General features: G+C 40.8%; 1 protein-coding gene across 1 annotated transcript in view; it reads right to left on the reverse strand.

Moving 5' to 3' along the window:
• Window positions 1-16215, reverse strand: part of LOC122797794 (cubilin-like) — a 2156354-nt gene that overhangs the window by 1701677 nt on the left and 438462 nt on the right. The window contains 1 exon segment of the mRNA XM_044066315.1: window positions 10443-10556. Coding sequence (XP_043922250.1) covers window positions 10443-10556 — 114 coding nt within the window.

Raw genomic sequence — 16215 nt, forward strand, 5'->3', positions numbered from 1 at the left:
GCTAGCGCTCCTTGATTAACTTCCTACTACAGTTTTCCCTTCCCATTGCCTTCCTGTTTAAGCCAAGGGGCACACCGTGCAAACACAGTGCTCAGATGTGCACAGAGCTGCTATTTTCTGGTTTACTTTTTTTCCCCTTTAAAACATGGTGCACAGTGCGCACACCCATTTAGGCAATGTAACGAGTGCTAGGCAGCCTCAGACACACCCTTGCATAGCTCTGCTAAGCTAAGGGCAAACCCGAGCCACAGGGCTCCAATAAGCTTACAGTATGCCTGACACACCCCTCTATGATGTCAGCTAGCTCTTAGACTTGCACCATGGTCTTCCTGCACCAACATGGTTGGGTGCAGGCTAGCCATGAGGGGGAATCTAGGATTCAGTATCATTCCCCTCATTTGCATAGGATTGCCTGCTAATGCCTAGTTACAAGTCTGACACTGAGCCTTCCCTCTTAGAAACCACTATTCAATGGCAATGTTGTCTTCTGCCTGCCATTGAGTATAATGGCAAATTTGTGATTTTGGATGGAATGCTTATTTCAAGGTTTTTTTTTTTTTTCAGCCCGATCCCTTTTGCGTATCACTGCCCTACGCTTAAACAGCCGAAATCAGCTAAAAAAAATATATATATATTTTTTTAATTTTGCAACTGTTTTCCATACCAGTGGTCATATATTTGGCCATGAGCATGCTTTCCACATTATATACACCCTTTATTTTGCGCTGTCATGGCTCCGTTTTGTAGTTTGCAGAAATTACTCAGTTACTAACCAATTACATTTATGCAGACTACACTAGTCCTGCACGGCCGGCTGACAGCTTCCTGGATCACAAATTCACCTCATTTGCATGGTTTTCACCTGCAAATGGGGTAATTTGCATACAGGAGCTGTGTCTGTGTTGGAATAGTGCAGGAGCTCTCGTGCACGTCCCGGGAACTTATTCCTGGATCACACAGTGGCCATATTGCCTCCAGCAGCTCCTGCACTATTCCTGCACACCGTGCAGAGCTTGCTGAAATTTTATTTTATTTTATTTTACATTTGTTGACCGGGAAAGTCCGACTGGAACGAGGTCCATTTACAGCGGAGTCCCAGGGAGAAAAGCTCCACAATTAAACAATATGTACAGTGGGATTTTACAATCCAAGATATTTCATACAAGAAGAACACATTTACAATGGTTTGTTCAAGCTAGCTTAATTTATACATATTAGGCCCTGAATGGCAGTTTTATATGTCTTTGGAGAAAAAAAAAACTCCACTGTAACAATACAGTCAGCAGAGACATCACATAAGACAGTATAAATTGACATTATTTTGTGCTAAGCAAGTTTAAATGTATCCAGAGGTAGGCCCTGTATGGCAGTTTTGAGGAGTTCTTAGTACTGTAATATAGAGACAGTAAGCAGAGTATAGCAGAAGGTATGAAGTATTTGAGGAGAGCAGGAAAGCATTTATGTGATGCAAGGGCAGAGCCAGGAATGCAAGAGGTGTGATTTAAGTAATTTTTTGAAGAGTGAGATAGATGGTACTGAGGAAATATTCTGGGGGAGGTTATTCCACATTTTTGCTATGGTATGAGAGAAAAGAGCTTTTCCTGCAGTGCTGTTGGCATTAGTTATACGTAAAAGGGTTTTGTTGGATGAGCAGAGCAGACGGTTTGCTGAGTATTGGTTCAGTAGTTGGTTCAGGGCTGGAGTCTTGTGGGGATTCTTTAGGATGTTATAGGTGAGGACTAGTTGGTGGTAACTAATTAAATGAGGAAGTTCTAACCACTGTAGCTCCTTTAGAACAAGGCAATGATGGCTTCTAAAAGCAGAGTTATTGGCAAATTTAGCAATCTTATTGTAACATGACTCTAGTTTGTTCATGTCTGTTTTCCTAATGTGGGTTAGGATTGGAGATGCATGCATTAGGGTAGACAGAAGGTGGGTTTGGGCTAGGGTGACCCGTGCTTGGTCTGATAGGAAGTGTTTGTGTTTGTATAGGGTTCCTAATTTTTTATGTACTTTTTTAATGGTTTGAGAGATATGGACATCGAAGTGAAGATCTTTATCTATTTCAATGCCAAGGAGCTTAGTATGGAGGGAGGGGGAAATTGTGGTGCCATTTTTGGAGGTGATAGTGAAGGAAAGAGGTGTGGATCTGTATTTGTTAGGGGTGAATAGGAGTAATTTGGTCTTGCTGGGGTTAAGAATCAGTTGGATATCAGTAATCCATTTTTCAACAGAGCTGAAGGATTCCTGGGTAAGGTTTTGAAGAGTGGTTAGGGATGGGGCTGAGCAGATTAAGGTGGAGTCATCAGCATACTGTATGAGGGATGCATGCAGTGTTGAGGTGTGTAGTCTGTTGGTGAAAACAGTAAATAGTAATGGGCCCAGTATTGAGCCTTGTGGAACACCTATGGTGGATGATAGTAAAGGTGATAGAACTTCTTGCCATTTGTCTGATTGTTTCCTATCAGAGAGATAGTTTTTGAACCAAGCAGTTGTGGAGGGGGCAAAGGACATGAATCCTGGGGATAGTTTTTACATGGGCAGACTACAATTTGTTATTGACATTTCATATTTGTTATTCCTTTATTGTAGAGCTTGTTTATGTGGGTAGACCACCAGGCTGGTTTATTTTTAAATTTCACATTATATATGGTCCTATTAGGGACTCCCTGGGCTATACATCTTAGAAAATGTGAGTGAAGCTCTTGAAGTACAACTGGTAAATGCAGCTACGGGTGGAGGGGGGCAGAAATATTCCAATGTAATGTCAAATTTCATCATGGAGTATTAAGAGGTTTGCTTTTTGTCCCTAATTTTAATGTGCTCATTAATGAAGTGTTTGTGGTTTAGATGAAGAAAACCACTGCTTTATGATGAGATTTGATTAGGAATGTATATAAAGTAGATAAGGTGAGAAGATGGTGAGTAAAGTGAGTAAGTTCCAGGAGCTTTGACGTGATTAGGTAAAGGAATCACTGGGCTTACAATTAGTGGTGTATGTTTTCAATTAATATCTTGGTAATTAAAATTCTCTATTGTAAAAGTATTGCTATTTATGGACAATTCTGCTAGCACAGCTACAAATTTTTCAAGATCATCCTGGTACAGGGGTGGGAGGTTGGCATAATGGTTAAGGTATTTGCCTTATAAACCAAAGATGCAGGGTTTGATTCTCACATGGGGTAATTGGCTAGGTTTAAAAATGGCCCACAAAGGCAGTTAGCCTAGTACTAATCTATGAACCTATGACATGAAATGTGAGCCATAACAGGGTATTATCTTTTTTTTTGAGTGATTTTAACTTCAAAAGGTTCTGTTTAATAGTTACAGAGAATCTATCTGGAGATGATAGAGAGGGTCTCTGATAAATACCAGTACTCTTTTGCAGTCCCCCATATGTCTGAAAATGTGACAGGCACTGAACCCTGGTGTAGAGAGAGTACTAGCTTTGCAGAGTAACCATGTCTCTATTACAACAATACAAATGTGTCCTGGTTTCAGTAGAGCCTCTAGATCAGGTGGCTTAATATTTCATTTATTTATTTATTTATTTGCATTTGTTGACCGGGAGTGTCCAACTGGATGTAGGTCCATTTTCAGCGGAGGCCCGGGGAGAAAAGCTCCACAGTTAAAATAAACAGACAGTAGTTACGTTGGATTACATAGCGATTAACGATTTAACATAGCAATTAATTACTAACATATTTACAGATGAAAAATATAGTACATCAGTAGACAACTAGAATCTTTATCTGCAAAGTACATAACAGACATTAACAAATGTTACAATAAGAAGTTCCTGCTGTATATTAAGTACTAGGCTTATGAGCATCTGCGCTTGCTATAATCAAGGTAGTAAGTGGGGTGGAAAGAAAGGTAGTGGTTGGATGGGGTAGGTGATATTAGAGTGGGAGTTACAAGGACATAGCCAGCATGTTTTTAGGTGCGCTTTTAGTAAAGGTTTGAAGTGGGTGCATGATGATACGGAGGTAATTGTGGGTGGGAGAGAGTTCCATAATTTGGCTATGGCACAAGAGAATAGTGCTTCACCAGCAGATTTATTGGCTTTAGTGATCTGCAAGTGATTTATGTTGCTGGATCTTAGTGGTCTGGTGGTGCGACAGGGTTGGAGTAGATTCTGGAGGGATGGGACATTTAGTGGATGGTTTACTAGTTTGTGGGCGAGTGATAGTTGATACCATTGAAGGAGGTGAGGGAGTTCAAGCCAGCCCATTTCAGCAAGTGAGAGACAGTGGTGACTACGGTAGGATGCCCCTGTGACGAATTTGGCAATTTTGTTGTAGCAGGTTTTGTTGTAGCATGTTTTAGACTTCTGCATTAAGTATAACAACCTTGATATGTTCAGAATTAGTATCTGGTGAGGTATATTTATTATATTGGAAAGCCCAGAAGTTAAAAAATGTACTGCGGGAGCAGTAAAGAGTTTGGCTAGTATGTAAAAGCAAAGACACTAAAGGTAGAGGCAACCCCTTGCAAATCAAGCAGGGCTGTCAATCATCTTGCCCTAGGCTGGCATTTACTGGACTGCATTACTATAGTCAATTATCCTTTCTTTTAATGCTGACATCATTCTGAGTGATGGTAGAATTTCACTCAGGACTAGAGTTTTGCTGCATTAGACACATGTAGTATGCAATATATTTTGTCTCTATTCATGTTCTTCTGGGTTGAATGCCTCAAACTAGTCATACCGAAATAGGTCAGTATTACACCATAGTCATATTTTACTGGTTCAAGGGATTTTAGAGCCCTTGCAACATCACAGATTCTTGCACTGGAAAGGAAAGTTCTCCATCCTGGCGAACCTAGAACCTGTATTCCTAACAATGGAATTGCCAGCTACTAATGTATTTATTAATGTATTAAGTTACATGTAATTTATTTATCAGAAACATCTGGCTTGGCATGTAACTTCATTTCAGTGGAGGTTTGAAGGGAAAAGTTCCAAGTCATTTCTATTTGTGTGTGCAAACATAGTGATAGTGATAGTGACTGGTTTGCGGTTTGCAACCTTTTGAATCCTTGCATTAAGTGACTTTATGCTATGTGTATTTTGTAAGAGTGGTGATTTTGTGGTATTAGTTTGAGGTTGAAGCTTATTTGTTCTCATCTTAGGAGGTTTAGAGTGTGGTTTCTTAACTGCCTCAGGATATGTGGGTATAATGTGTGCATACACAATTGGGCGTGGGCCTGTCTGAAGCTTACTGATCATTTGTTTTGGTGAAAGCGTGGACTCCAGGTTATACAGATACTGATACCTCTCTCATATTTTATTATGAAAAGAGATATGGAAGAGCTCTCTGATCACATAGCCTAGGCTGGTATGACCCTGACCTTGAGTAGCATCCTGCCCTCACCAAGAATGATGCTACAGTATAAAGAAAAAACAATCAATTTCAACAATTGGCTAAGTTTCTGGTGTCATTCAAAGGGGATCCAGTATCTGTCCACCTGGGATGACATGCTCGACACGCCACATTGCTTCACAAGAGATGGTTTGCACCTATCACCCTTAGGTTTTCAAATTCTGGCCAAGACCTTTGCCGCCTCCATAGTGCCTTTTTTAGGCAAGGCTCAAAAGACAAACCCACCACTGTAAATAGCACAAGTAACCAAAAACTGAGGGTAATGCTACTCAACGCCAGAGGTCTAAACCTCAAAATGCACGCACTCAAGGCACTCCTCAGTATGGAGAACATTGATATCTGTGGAGTAACAGAAACCTGGTTTACGGCTCCAGAGAGCACCCCAGCACTACCAGGCTATAACTCTTACCATACTTTTCGGCCACAGAACCCAGAATGAAACACAAAAGGTGGGGGTATAGCCATATTCATCAAGGATACCCACACCTCCAGGTTAGTGGCACAGCACAATGCCTCAGAGGTCATCCATGTGCAACTAACAATGGGCAAAACTGCAAATCAAATTGTAGCTTGCTACAGATCATCGACCATGACCCAGGACCCCGATTCCGCGTTTCTGGAGACAATTGAAAATATGAAGGTCATACCAAATGCCCTAATATTGGGTGATTTCAATTACCCAAACATTAACTGGGAGAACTACTCAAGTACTAACTTCCTTGCCCAACGCTTCCTAGAATTTATAAACTCGAACTCCCTGGATCAACTGGTCAAAACCCCCACCAGAGGTGACAACATATTGGACCTGGTCATCAACAAAATGAGTGACCAGTGTTCTACACCAGAGGTCAACCCCTCGCTGGTTAGATCAGACCATAGACTAATCACTTTGGATATCCACAGTCCGCCCCACCCCCAGTCAAGTAAACCACTGTGAAAAACTTTTCAAAAGCAAACTTCATGTTACTTAAGACCGAGGTGGAAAGGTTCACAGTCCCCTGCTAAAGTACAACATTGTCCAAGCTGCTGAATTCCTTACAAAGGCAGTCTATGAGCACCTGCAAGAATGCAAGGATTGTGCTATCCCAAGCAAAACCAAGACTCACTCCTCCAAGAAAAGGAAACCAGTCTGGTGGACCCCTGCCATAAATAAGCTATACAATAGAAGGAGGAGACTAGTACAGAAAAGAGTAAAATCCCAAGAAGGAAAGACATCCCTGATCAGTATCAGCAAGAAACTATGATCCCTCATAAAATCAGCCAAGTCTAGCTTTGAAAGAAAAATTGCCAAGGACTCCAAAGATAACCACAAAGCGTTTTTTAGCTATGTCAAGAACCTAAGTGGAAACTCTCAGATCTGCTCTGAGTTAGTGCAGAATGGCACAAAATGCACTGAGCTGACTGATATTGCCAACATTCTAGCAGACAGGTTTAGTGCAAGCTTCACCTCCCTCTCACCCGTAAAGACCCATAACCATACCAGAAAAATGTAGAGCCCTGGCAATCACTGACACACAGGTTAAAACAGCCCTATACAAAGCCAAAAACCCAGCTTCAATGGGACCAGACGGTGTCCCAGGCTGTGTCTTACATGAACTCCAAAATGAACTAACCCCTCACCTAAACACACGGTTCAAACTCAGCCTCTCTACAAGATATGTACCCATAGAGTGGTGCACAGCAACAGTTATCCTGCTTCACAAAGGTGGAGCCACAACGGACCCTGGGAACTATCGCCCTATAAGTCTGACTAGCCTGGTCTGCAAGGTTATGGAGCACATCATCATGGAACTCATTAACAGACATTGGGAACCTCCAAACATTGGACCCTACCCAGTTTGGCTTTGTTAAGGGCAGATCATGCCTCCTAAATCTGGTGGACTTCATTGAGACAGTTACCAAGGCTTTAGATGAGGGAAAGGAGGTCCACACAGCCTACCTAGACCTCACAAAGGCTTTCGACACCATTCCCAATTCTAGTATTATAGACAAGCTCACCAGCCTGAACATAAACCCCTACATCACAAAATGGGTTGCCAACTGGCTCATGGACAGAAACTACATGGTGAGAGTTGTAGGAGTTAGGTTCGACTTTAAATCAGTTACAAGTGGTATTCCCCCAGGGCTCAGTCCTAGGACCGCTCCTATTCAGCATTTACTTTTCAGAGGTACAGGCAAGCACAGGAGGACTATGGCTGACCAAGTTTGCATACAACTGCAAACTGGGGACCATAAATGACACTCCAGCTGATACAGACATCCTCCAGAAGGGTCTCACTGAGACAGATACCTGGTGTCAAAATCATGGCCTCAAGCTAAATGCCAAAAAGTGCATAGTCATCCCCTTTGGAAAAAAACAAAGTACTCATGAACTACCAAACACAAGGTAGTCACCTAAATACAGAAAATGTAATAAGGGATCTGGGGATCCAAGTAGATAGTAATCTCTCCTTTGATAATCATATTGCCAAGGTGGTTAGAAAATCCTTCTATGTGGCCCATCTAATCACAAAAGGGTTCGCATCTAGAACAAATGAGGTTATTGTGCCCCTCTACTCATCACTCATCAGACCCATCATAGAGTACAACGCTCCATTTAGGATGTACCTTACAAGACACCTGCAACAGCTGGAAAGATCTCAGAAGTACCTCACCACAACGATAAATAAGACATGCTGGAAGGATAGATTCCTGTCCCAGAGACTCCCCATGCTTTGGAGCAGGATTCCAATCTACATTAGCAGAGCCCCTCACTAACACTCTTCAAGAGAAACTTTGACGAGTGGATGGGAAACAGAAAATTTACCCCGGGGATCACTGCAGTGGCTCTGCTGGACAGAGGCACAGGGAACTAATAGCTCTACTGGATAGAGGCACAGGGAACTAATCTAAGGAGGCGGCGAAAGCCAACACATTCTGGCTAGGCTTATAGATGCCCTTGGGCAGATAGCCTAGTACTTACCTATGAACCTATGAACCTATATAGTATTGGCTGTATTGGCTGGCTATCAGTAAGCATTAAGCAGTCACTACACTGCTAATAATGCCTAGTGCTAAAAGGTTGGTTACAGAAGGTGTAAGGCAACCTAAATATCCATGTTGGCAGGATAGATTGAGCAGGTAAAGGCTATGAAAGGCTGGTGGGTAAAGTAGGTTTTAAATAATGTGGCTGATCACGTGCGTGACCTTAGTAAATATAAAATAAAACAAAAAAAGTAAATAATGCAATGAATTGCATGCCTTCGATGGTGATCACTTGTGCTATCTCAGTAAATATATGTAAAATAAAACAAAAAAAGTAAACAATGCACTGAGAAATACATGCCTTTGATGGTGATCAGATGTGCTACCTCAGTAAATAAATGTAAAATAAAACAAAAAAATAAATAATGCACTGAGAAATACATGCATTTGATGGTGATCATGTGTGCTACCTCAGCAAATAAATGTAAAATGAAACAAAAATACATAAATAAATGCACTGAGAAATGCATGTCTTTTTTTAGAGGTATTAGCTCACATTAGAGGTAAATATTAATTTGTCTCCTAGAATCAGTTAAACGCTGCACATTAATGCATAACTTTGTTTTGCCTGTAAATTTAGACATATCATGTTGCATTTTATATACATAATGTATAGCTCATATTCCAGAAGTGAAATACTTTGGATTATCATCAAAATTACTTTAAATTGACTGTAAATTAGTGATGAGTACATGTTGTGCCAGAGTTTAGAGCACAGAATGATGAACTAATTTGATCCCAGTTCAAATTTCAGCTGCAGTTTCTACCACCCATTTGCAAGCAGGAAGTATGGACTCGGGTTTCATATTTGTACTAACATCATGAACATACAGCAGATTTGTAATTGTGTTGCCTGTCTATGGAGCAAGTCAACAAGATGTGCATTTCAAGCCATGAATATGATCTCACTTAAAAACTGACTTGATTACTGTGCATTTTATAAGAAATCTACATATGTAGCACAAGTGAGCACTCATCATTTGGTAATTACTGCCCTAGAATAGTGTAGTGCATTTAATGTAAATCCATGAACTGTTACACTATTAACAATGGAGTATTCCTTTGCTTCACTGCTTCAGAGTCTTTTTTTTTATTTATTTCATTTTGTTTATTTATCTGTTGTCTCCCATACCACCATCCAGCATCAACTATGTACTGTTACCCCTCCTCAGTCTCTGTAATTAAGAAGGAGAAGAGATAAGAATAAGAGAAACATCCTGGCATGGTATAATCGTGATGGTAGAAAGTCTCTTCTCCCTGTATATACCCCTTACCCTAGTTGTCATTCACACAGTATGAGTCCACATGTGGACCACCAGCAGTGTATGATCTGCCGGTGGTCCTCAGACTCCCCATTTATTTTCTCTAAGCAAAATAGCCCCTGACCTGCTAGGCGTTTTTAACTGGCAAAAATAATTCAGCATAACCCTATGGCTCCCAGCACTCAGTTCACTAATTGTACTATTCAGACAGCATATATTGACTTCTGATTTTTTTTTTAATATGTTGCCTTCATTGCCAGGAGAGTACAAATTTGATGATGTTTTCAAAGCAAAATATCACAACATTTATCTGTGGCGATTTTATTAAAAACAAAGTCCCATCATATCCTACATATGGACAAAGCCTAGGCAAACATCTTTAGCCAATGTTGTCCCTTCACTGACATTTCCTCATGAGATCTCATTCAGTAAATGAACCCAAGTTTTTATCCCTGTGCTATAAAAGTATGCCTCAGGGTTTCTGGGACTTTACAATGGTTACAGAAATAACCATGAATGCAGCTCACTTCTATCCTCTACTTCGGTACCACTGTTATTAATAATAAATAATAATGCTCCTTTCAAATGTAACTATATGTTAATATCATTTAGTTTAGTACAATTTATTTTTTATTATAGATTTATTATTTCTAAGATGACCAATAACTAATGCCATCTGAAATATAAATAAAATCATACATATTAATAAAAATCATACCATATGTCAAGAAAATACATGTACATGCTTTTATTTTATTTTCATCCATACCTATAGAAGGAGCTTCAGAGTTGTCACCATCTAAAAATTCCACTGCATCACTAGAACAGTTACCATATCTGTTTTCTGTTTCAAAGTCAGTAAAGGAGATGGTCACATGGTTATCTGTCAGAGAATAAATACAGATGAATGGAAAGACACTGTTATTTATAAAAATGCTTGAGAAAAAATTCTATATTTTGTGCACATTAGTTTTGCATAATATATCAGAAAAGAATAAAAATGCAGTTTAAGGGTGATCACAATTAAAGTTAATTTCTGTAGATGTCATTGTTACTTTATGTACTTGGTTATATTCAGACCGGAGTAAGTTGTTTCATGAAGTTGTAGCATATAAAACTTCATAATATTAAGGCATGAATGATAGATCTTTTTCATAAGTAGTGCCTGTTGATGTAGTTAGATAGATAAGTGAACTAATCCTCAAGACAAGGGTTAATATAACTTAACTTGACAAGTTATAGTGTCAGTCATCCAGTATGCTTTCAGAACCATAGCACCCTCCAAAAAAAAAAAAAAAACAAAAAAGAAAATGCAGCCTCCACACAGACAAGAACTAGATATTTAACTATAAAGATATATTGGAGAAGCTGCTCAGATTCTCAAACATAAAAGACATACAAGTAAGTGATTGTCAACATGAATTTCTTCCAGTTAATAGAGTAAGGATGAACTATCAAGGACAACACAAACTGCTTCACAACAAAAGATAATTGGATGTGGTATGCTTGGTAGGCTTCATTTACCAGCTTTCTGCATTGATATTTGCTTTAATGGGTAGTGCTTTATCTTGCATTGTTAATTACCAGTTCAGCATGGAACAGTAAAGGGCTTCATGACTTCATTGAGTTTTCTGAAACTTGAAATTCATATGGTTGAGACCATATGATCGAGTTTTCTAAAATCTCAATGTAAAAAAAAAAAAAACAAATCTAAGTTTTTGCAGTGGAGCAAGACCCCCCCCCCCCACACACACACACACCACTCATGTGTGGGGCTCCACTCCCAACCCCTGAAATTTGTATATACCAATTCCATGATCACACTACAGTGGGGAATAGGGTAAATCCCCCTTTGAAGCAGTTCTATGTAGACTGTGGTAGAGTGGGGATCGGCAAATTTACCCTTTTCCCCACTGTAGTGCAATCTCAGAGCTATATATATATATAATTTGCAAGGAGTGTGAGGTGCAGGGGCACTTGCCCCCTGCAAGATATAGATTTGTTTTTCCTTTTCTTTCAAGTTTTCACAAAGTCAGTCATATGGTCTCAGTCATATGAATTTCAAGTTACTGAAAACTCAATGAAATCATATAAACCCACAGTAAAGGCTGGTGCTAGGCATTTTTCAATGAATATTGGCATCCATAAGTGGCAGAAAATTTGTTCTGCTTAGGACGCAAAACACCCAGTAAAGTAGAACTGGTAGGAATTTACATCACAGTTAAATATACTGAGTACGAATTCAGTTAACGTCTTTTTTTTGTATTCCACCAAGGAAGAGGGCACAGCTATGGGTTTTCTGATAGTGACTGGCAGGCGAATAACATCTATTTCATCACAGCACATAGGTTCATAGGTTCATAGGTTCATACTAGGCTATCTGCCCAAGGGCATTTATAAGCCTAGCCCATAGTTATGTGGCTTTCGCCACCCTGCCTCTGTCAGTGACACTGAAGTAATCCCTGGGTATATCTGCGATCTCCCATCCATTGGTCAAGATTCCTCTTGAACAAGGCTGCCTCACATGTACCGATTTTGTTCCACAGCATAGGAGTCTCTGGGTGATGAATCTGTCCCTCCAGCACGTTCTATTAATAACGTGTGAGTTTTAAGTCTCCCCGCCTTGTGGTTCTGAGGGATCTAGATTTTTGAGGTGAAGCATATTCATCAAATCTGGGTTTGACATGGCCTTATATGTCAGGCACAGGTCACCTCTGAGCAAGTGGTATGAGACTGAATAGAGCTGGAGTTCTTTCAGTCCATTTCTGTGAGGCCCTTCTGAAGGATATCTGTGTCAGATGTGTTTTGCAACTCTGACCCTGTGGGAAAAAGTCAACCAAGTTTAATCTATGTCTTTATTTATGAGTTCCATTATGATCCTCTCCATGGCTTTGCAGATAAGGCTTGGAGGCAGTGAGGCTAAGATTAAACAGCTGTCCTAACTGCTGGGTTTAATTCCTCATTGAGTTCGTGGAGCACGGGACACCATCCGTCCCATGGATGCTGTGTTTTTGCCTTGGAGAGAGCAGTTCTCACCTTGGAGATGTTGGGGGCTACAATCCTCTGGTATAGATATCTCCTTTGGGGAGGGGGGGAGGAGGTTTGCACTGAACCAGTCAGCCAGTATGTTGGCAATGTGTGTAGGTTCAGTAATCTTCACATCATTTTGAACTAATTCTGAGCATATCTGGGAGTTTCCTACTACGTTTCTAACATAGCTAAAGAAGGCCTTATGATTGTCTTTGAGTCCTTGGTGATTTTTCTCTCAAAATTTGCCTTGGATGATTTTATTAATGATCAAAGGTGTCTTACCTTTCAAGGATTTTGCTCTATCCTGTAGTAGCTTCCTCCTTTGGTTGTAGAGCTTGTTTATGGCTGGGGTCCACCAGACTTACAAAGAGTCTTAGTTTTGTTTGGTATTGCCTGATCCATGCAGTCCTGTAGGTGCTGGTAGAAGGCATTTGTAAGTGATTCAGCGGTTTGAGTAATGTTTACCACTGGCTCAGTGGCCTTAAAGGAGACCACACTAGTTTTTAGAAGAAGTCGGCTTTGAGTTTTCACTGTGGTCTTTTTATTTCAGGTTTAGTTTATGATCTGATCTCACCAGTGAGCGGTATACTTCGGGTGCTGAACATTGTGATCCCATGTTCGTGATGATGAGATCAAGTATGTTTGGGATGGTGACTAGTTGTTCCATGGCATTTGAGTTTATGAACTCCAGGAACCTTTGGGTTAGAGTGTTTGGGCTTGAGTAGTGTTCCCAGTCTATATTAGGGTAGTTGAAGTCACCTAGTATGATGGTGTTTGGAGATACATTTATCCCTCCAATGTTTTCAGGAAGGCCATGTGAGGTTCTTGAGTTTGAGAGGGTGGCCTGTAACATGCTACAAATTGCAGAGCAGTCTTGCGGTTAATTGCACCTGGATGGTCTCCGATGCATCGATGCCACTGCCACCAACCTTGAGGTGTGGGTGTCCTTTATGAATATGGACACCCTCCTTTCTTGGTGTTGTCCGATTTTTGGGGCCGACGCATGATATGAGGTGAAACCTGATAGTGCTGGGGTGCTCTCAGGAGCCTTGAACCAGGTTTCTGTCACAGCACAGACATCAATGTTCTCCATACTGAGAAGGGCCTCGATCTTGAGATTGAGACTTCTGGCATTGAGCAGCATTACCCTTAGTTTTTTCCTTTTTGTGTTCTAGGGTGGTAGGTTTAGAATTTGAGCCTTGCCTAAAAAGGCACTTTGGGGTGGCAAGAGCCTTTGCCAATATCCGAAGCCTAGGGTGACAGGTGCAAGCCATCCCTTGTGAAGCAGCATGGCTTGTCCAGCATGTCATCCCAGGCAGACAGACATTGATCCCCTTTGAATGACACCAGAATTTAAGCCAATTATTAAAGCTGATCATCTTATCACTGTATTGTGGCATCATTCTAGGTGAAGGTAGGATACTGCTCAAGGTCAGGGTCATACCTGCCTGGGCTACATAATCAGAGAGCTCCTCAATGTCTCTTTTCACGTAGTCCAAGGAGGTTGACACCAGCGTGGACAATGACTGAGTCGTACTTGTACCTGCTGTTGAGAGACCTGAGTGCTTGCGTTATGACAGGCAGCTTACTGTGACCTTCTCCTTACTCAGTCTGGTGGTGTGTCTGACTATGGAGTCACCTATGACAAGTATGTTTGGTGTTGTAGTTGGCCTTAGGGCAGTGACTGCTTTGCACACTGATTTTGTTGTTTATGTGTTGTTTGTGTGGTGTATTGAGTTTGCAGTTGCTTGGGTGTCTGCTTTGGAGGCCTCTGCTGTTTACTCAGAGCCTCCGAGTATGTCTTAGTGTGTTTATGTGTTTGATTCAGTGGTGTGGTTGAGTTATGTGAGACTGGTATTGTGGTGTGTGTAGTTGCCTTCTCCTCCTGCCTGGTCTTGCCAGTCCTGAGTTGAGAGAGCTCAGCCTCCAGTCTGGCTAAATAGCTGCAGGAAGAGAGGGTTGTCCGTGTACATGAGGCAATTGTAACATTGCCTCAGAATTCCCAGATTCACCAACTGGGCAGGAGAGGACGCCAGCATCTGACCCTTCGACATGCTAGAAAGAATTATGAGTTGCTATGAGACAGAAAAGTAGTGGGCTTAGCAGGGAAGTGGGCACTCCTGGGGGGTTTTGCTAGTGAGAGATTTGTATAATATAGGAGTGCTTGACCTGCAAAGAGAATGCTTATAAGACAAGGGATATGCTTATAAGACAAGTGCTGAGCTTTTGAGAAGAAAAAGCTATTTGGAACAAGTGCTGCACTTTTTAGTGAAGGTGTAAACTGTTTAGGTTCCTAACAGAGCAGTTCTAAGGGAAAAAGTGAAGCACAAACTTTCTGGAGCCAGAAAGTGTTTAACCTTGTTTAACCGGCTGCCCGATGCTGCTCTAGTGGCAACTCTTAAAGCGCTTGATAGCAGGGGCTGGAAAGAAGCAGGAATAGAAACGGAGAATAAAACTACAGTTTCAAGTCAGTAACCACCTCTACGGGGCAGGAAGCTGCTCAATGTTATTCACTGCCACTGATCAACAGATGAGACCCTCCTTCAGCCCAAGCAAAATGGCCTCACAGAAACTTTCAAACAGTTCAGGAACAGCAAGCCTGTAACTGAACTTTTTAACTCTCAGAAAAGTAAAAGCAAGATTTTTTTTTTTTGTTTTGTTTTTACAGAGATAGCAGAGGTTCACAAGTAATATCAAGTTATAACAGTGCAGTAAATGACCCCACACAAGAGTGCTAGGTCAAGGACAGAAAATATGCAAGTTTTAAGTAAAAAACGATTTAAAATTAAGTGCAAACAGGAAATTCAGCAAACAGCTTTTGGTTGTGCTCTAAATACAGCTGCTAATACAGAAATCAAGTTTAACAAGCCAGAAAATGCTCAAGCTAGGCAGCTATGCAGAGAAACTTAACAAATAAACAGAGAAAAAATACTTAAAATCTCAAAAGTGGCTCCCTTCTTCCTCTTGGAGGGTGCTTCACCAACAGCCAACAAGTCTGAAAAGATGCCCAAACCACGAGGCAACTAGGTTTTAAGAGAGGAAGATGAAGGAGTTTTGGAAATGACCCCTAGTGGCCAATAAAACTACAGTTTCAAGTCAGTAACCACCTCGGGCAGGGAAGCTGCTCAATGTTATTCACTGCCACTGATCAACAGAGAGACCCTCCTTCAGCCCAAGCAAAAATGGCCTCACAGAAACTTTCAAACAGTTCAGGAGCAGCAAGCCTGTAACTGAACTTTTTTAATTCTCAGAAAAGTGGGAAAAAAGCAAGATTTTTTTTTTTGTTTTTGTTTTTTACAGAGATAGCAGAGGTTCACAAGTAATATCAAGTTATAACAGTGCAGTAAATGACCCCACACAAGAGTGCTAGGTCAAGGACAGAAAATATGCAAGTTTTAAGAAAAACGATTTAAAATTAAGTGCAAACAGGAAATTCAGCAAACAGCTTTTGGTTGTGCTCTAAATACAGCTACTAATACAGAAATCAAGTTTAACAAGCCAGAAAATGCTCA

The sequence above is a fragment of the Protopterus annectens genome, chromosome 3.part1 (genome assembly GCF_019279795.1).
Source record: "Protopterus annectens isolate FY-2018-M chromosome 3.part1, PAN1.0, whole genome shotgun sequence".
Classification (NCBI taxonomy): Eukaryota; Metazoa; Chordata; order Ceratodontiformes; family Protopteridae; genus Protopterus; species Protopterus annectens.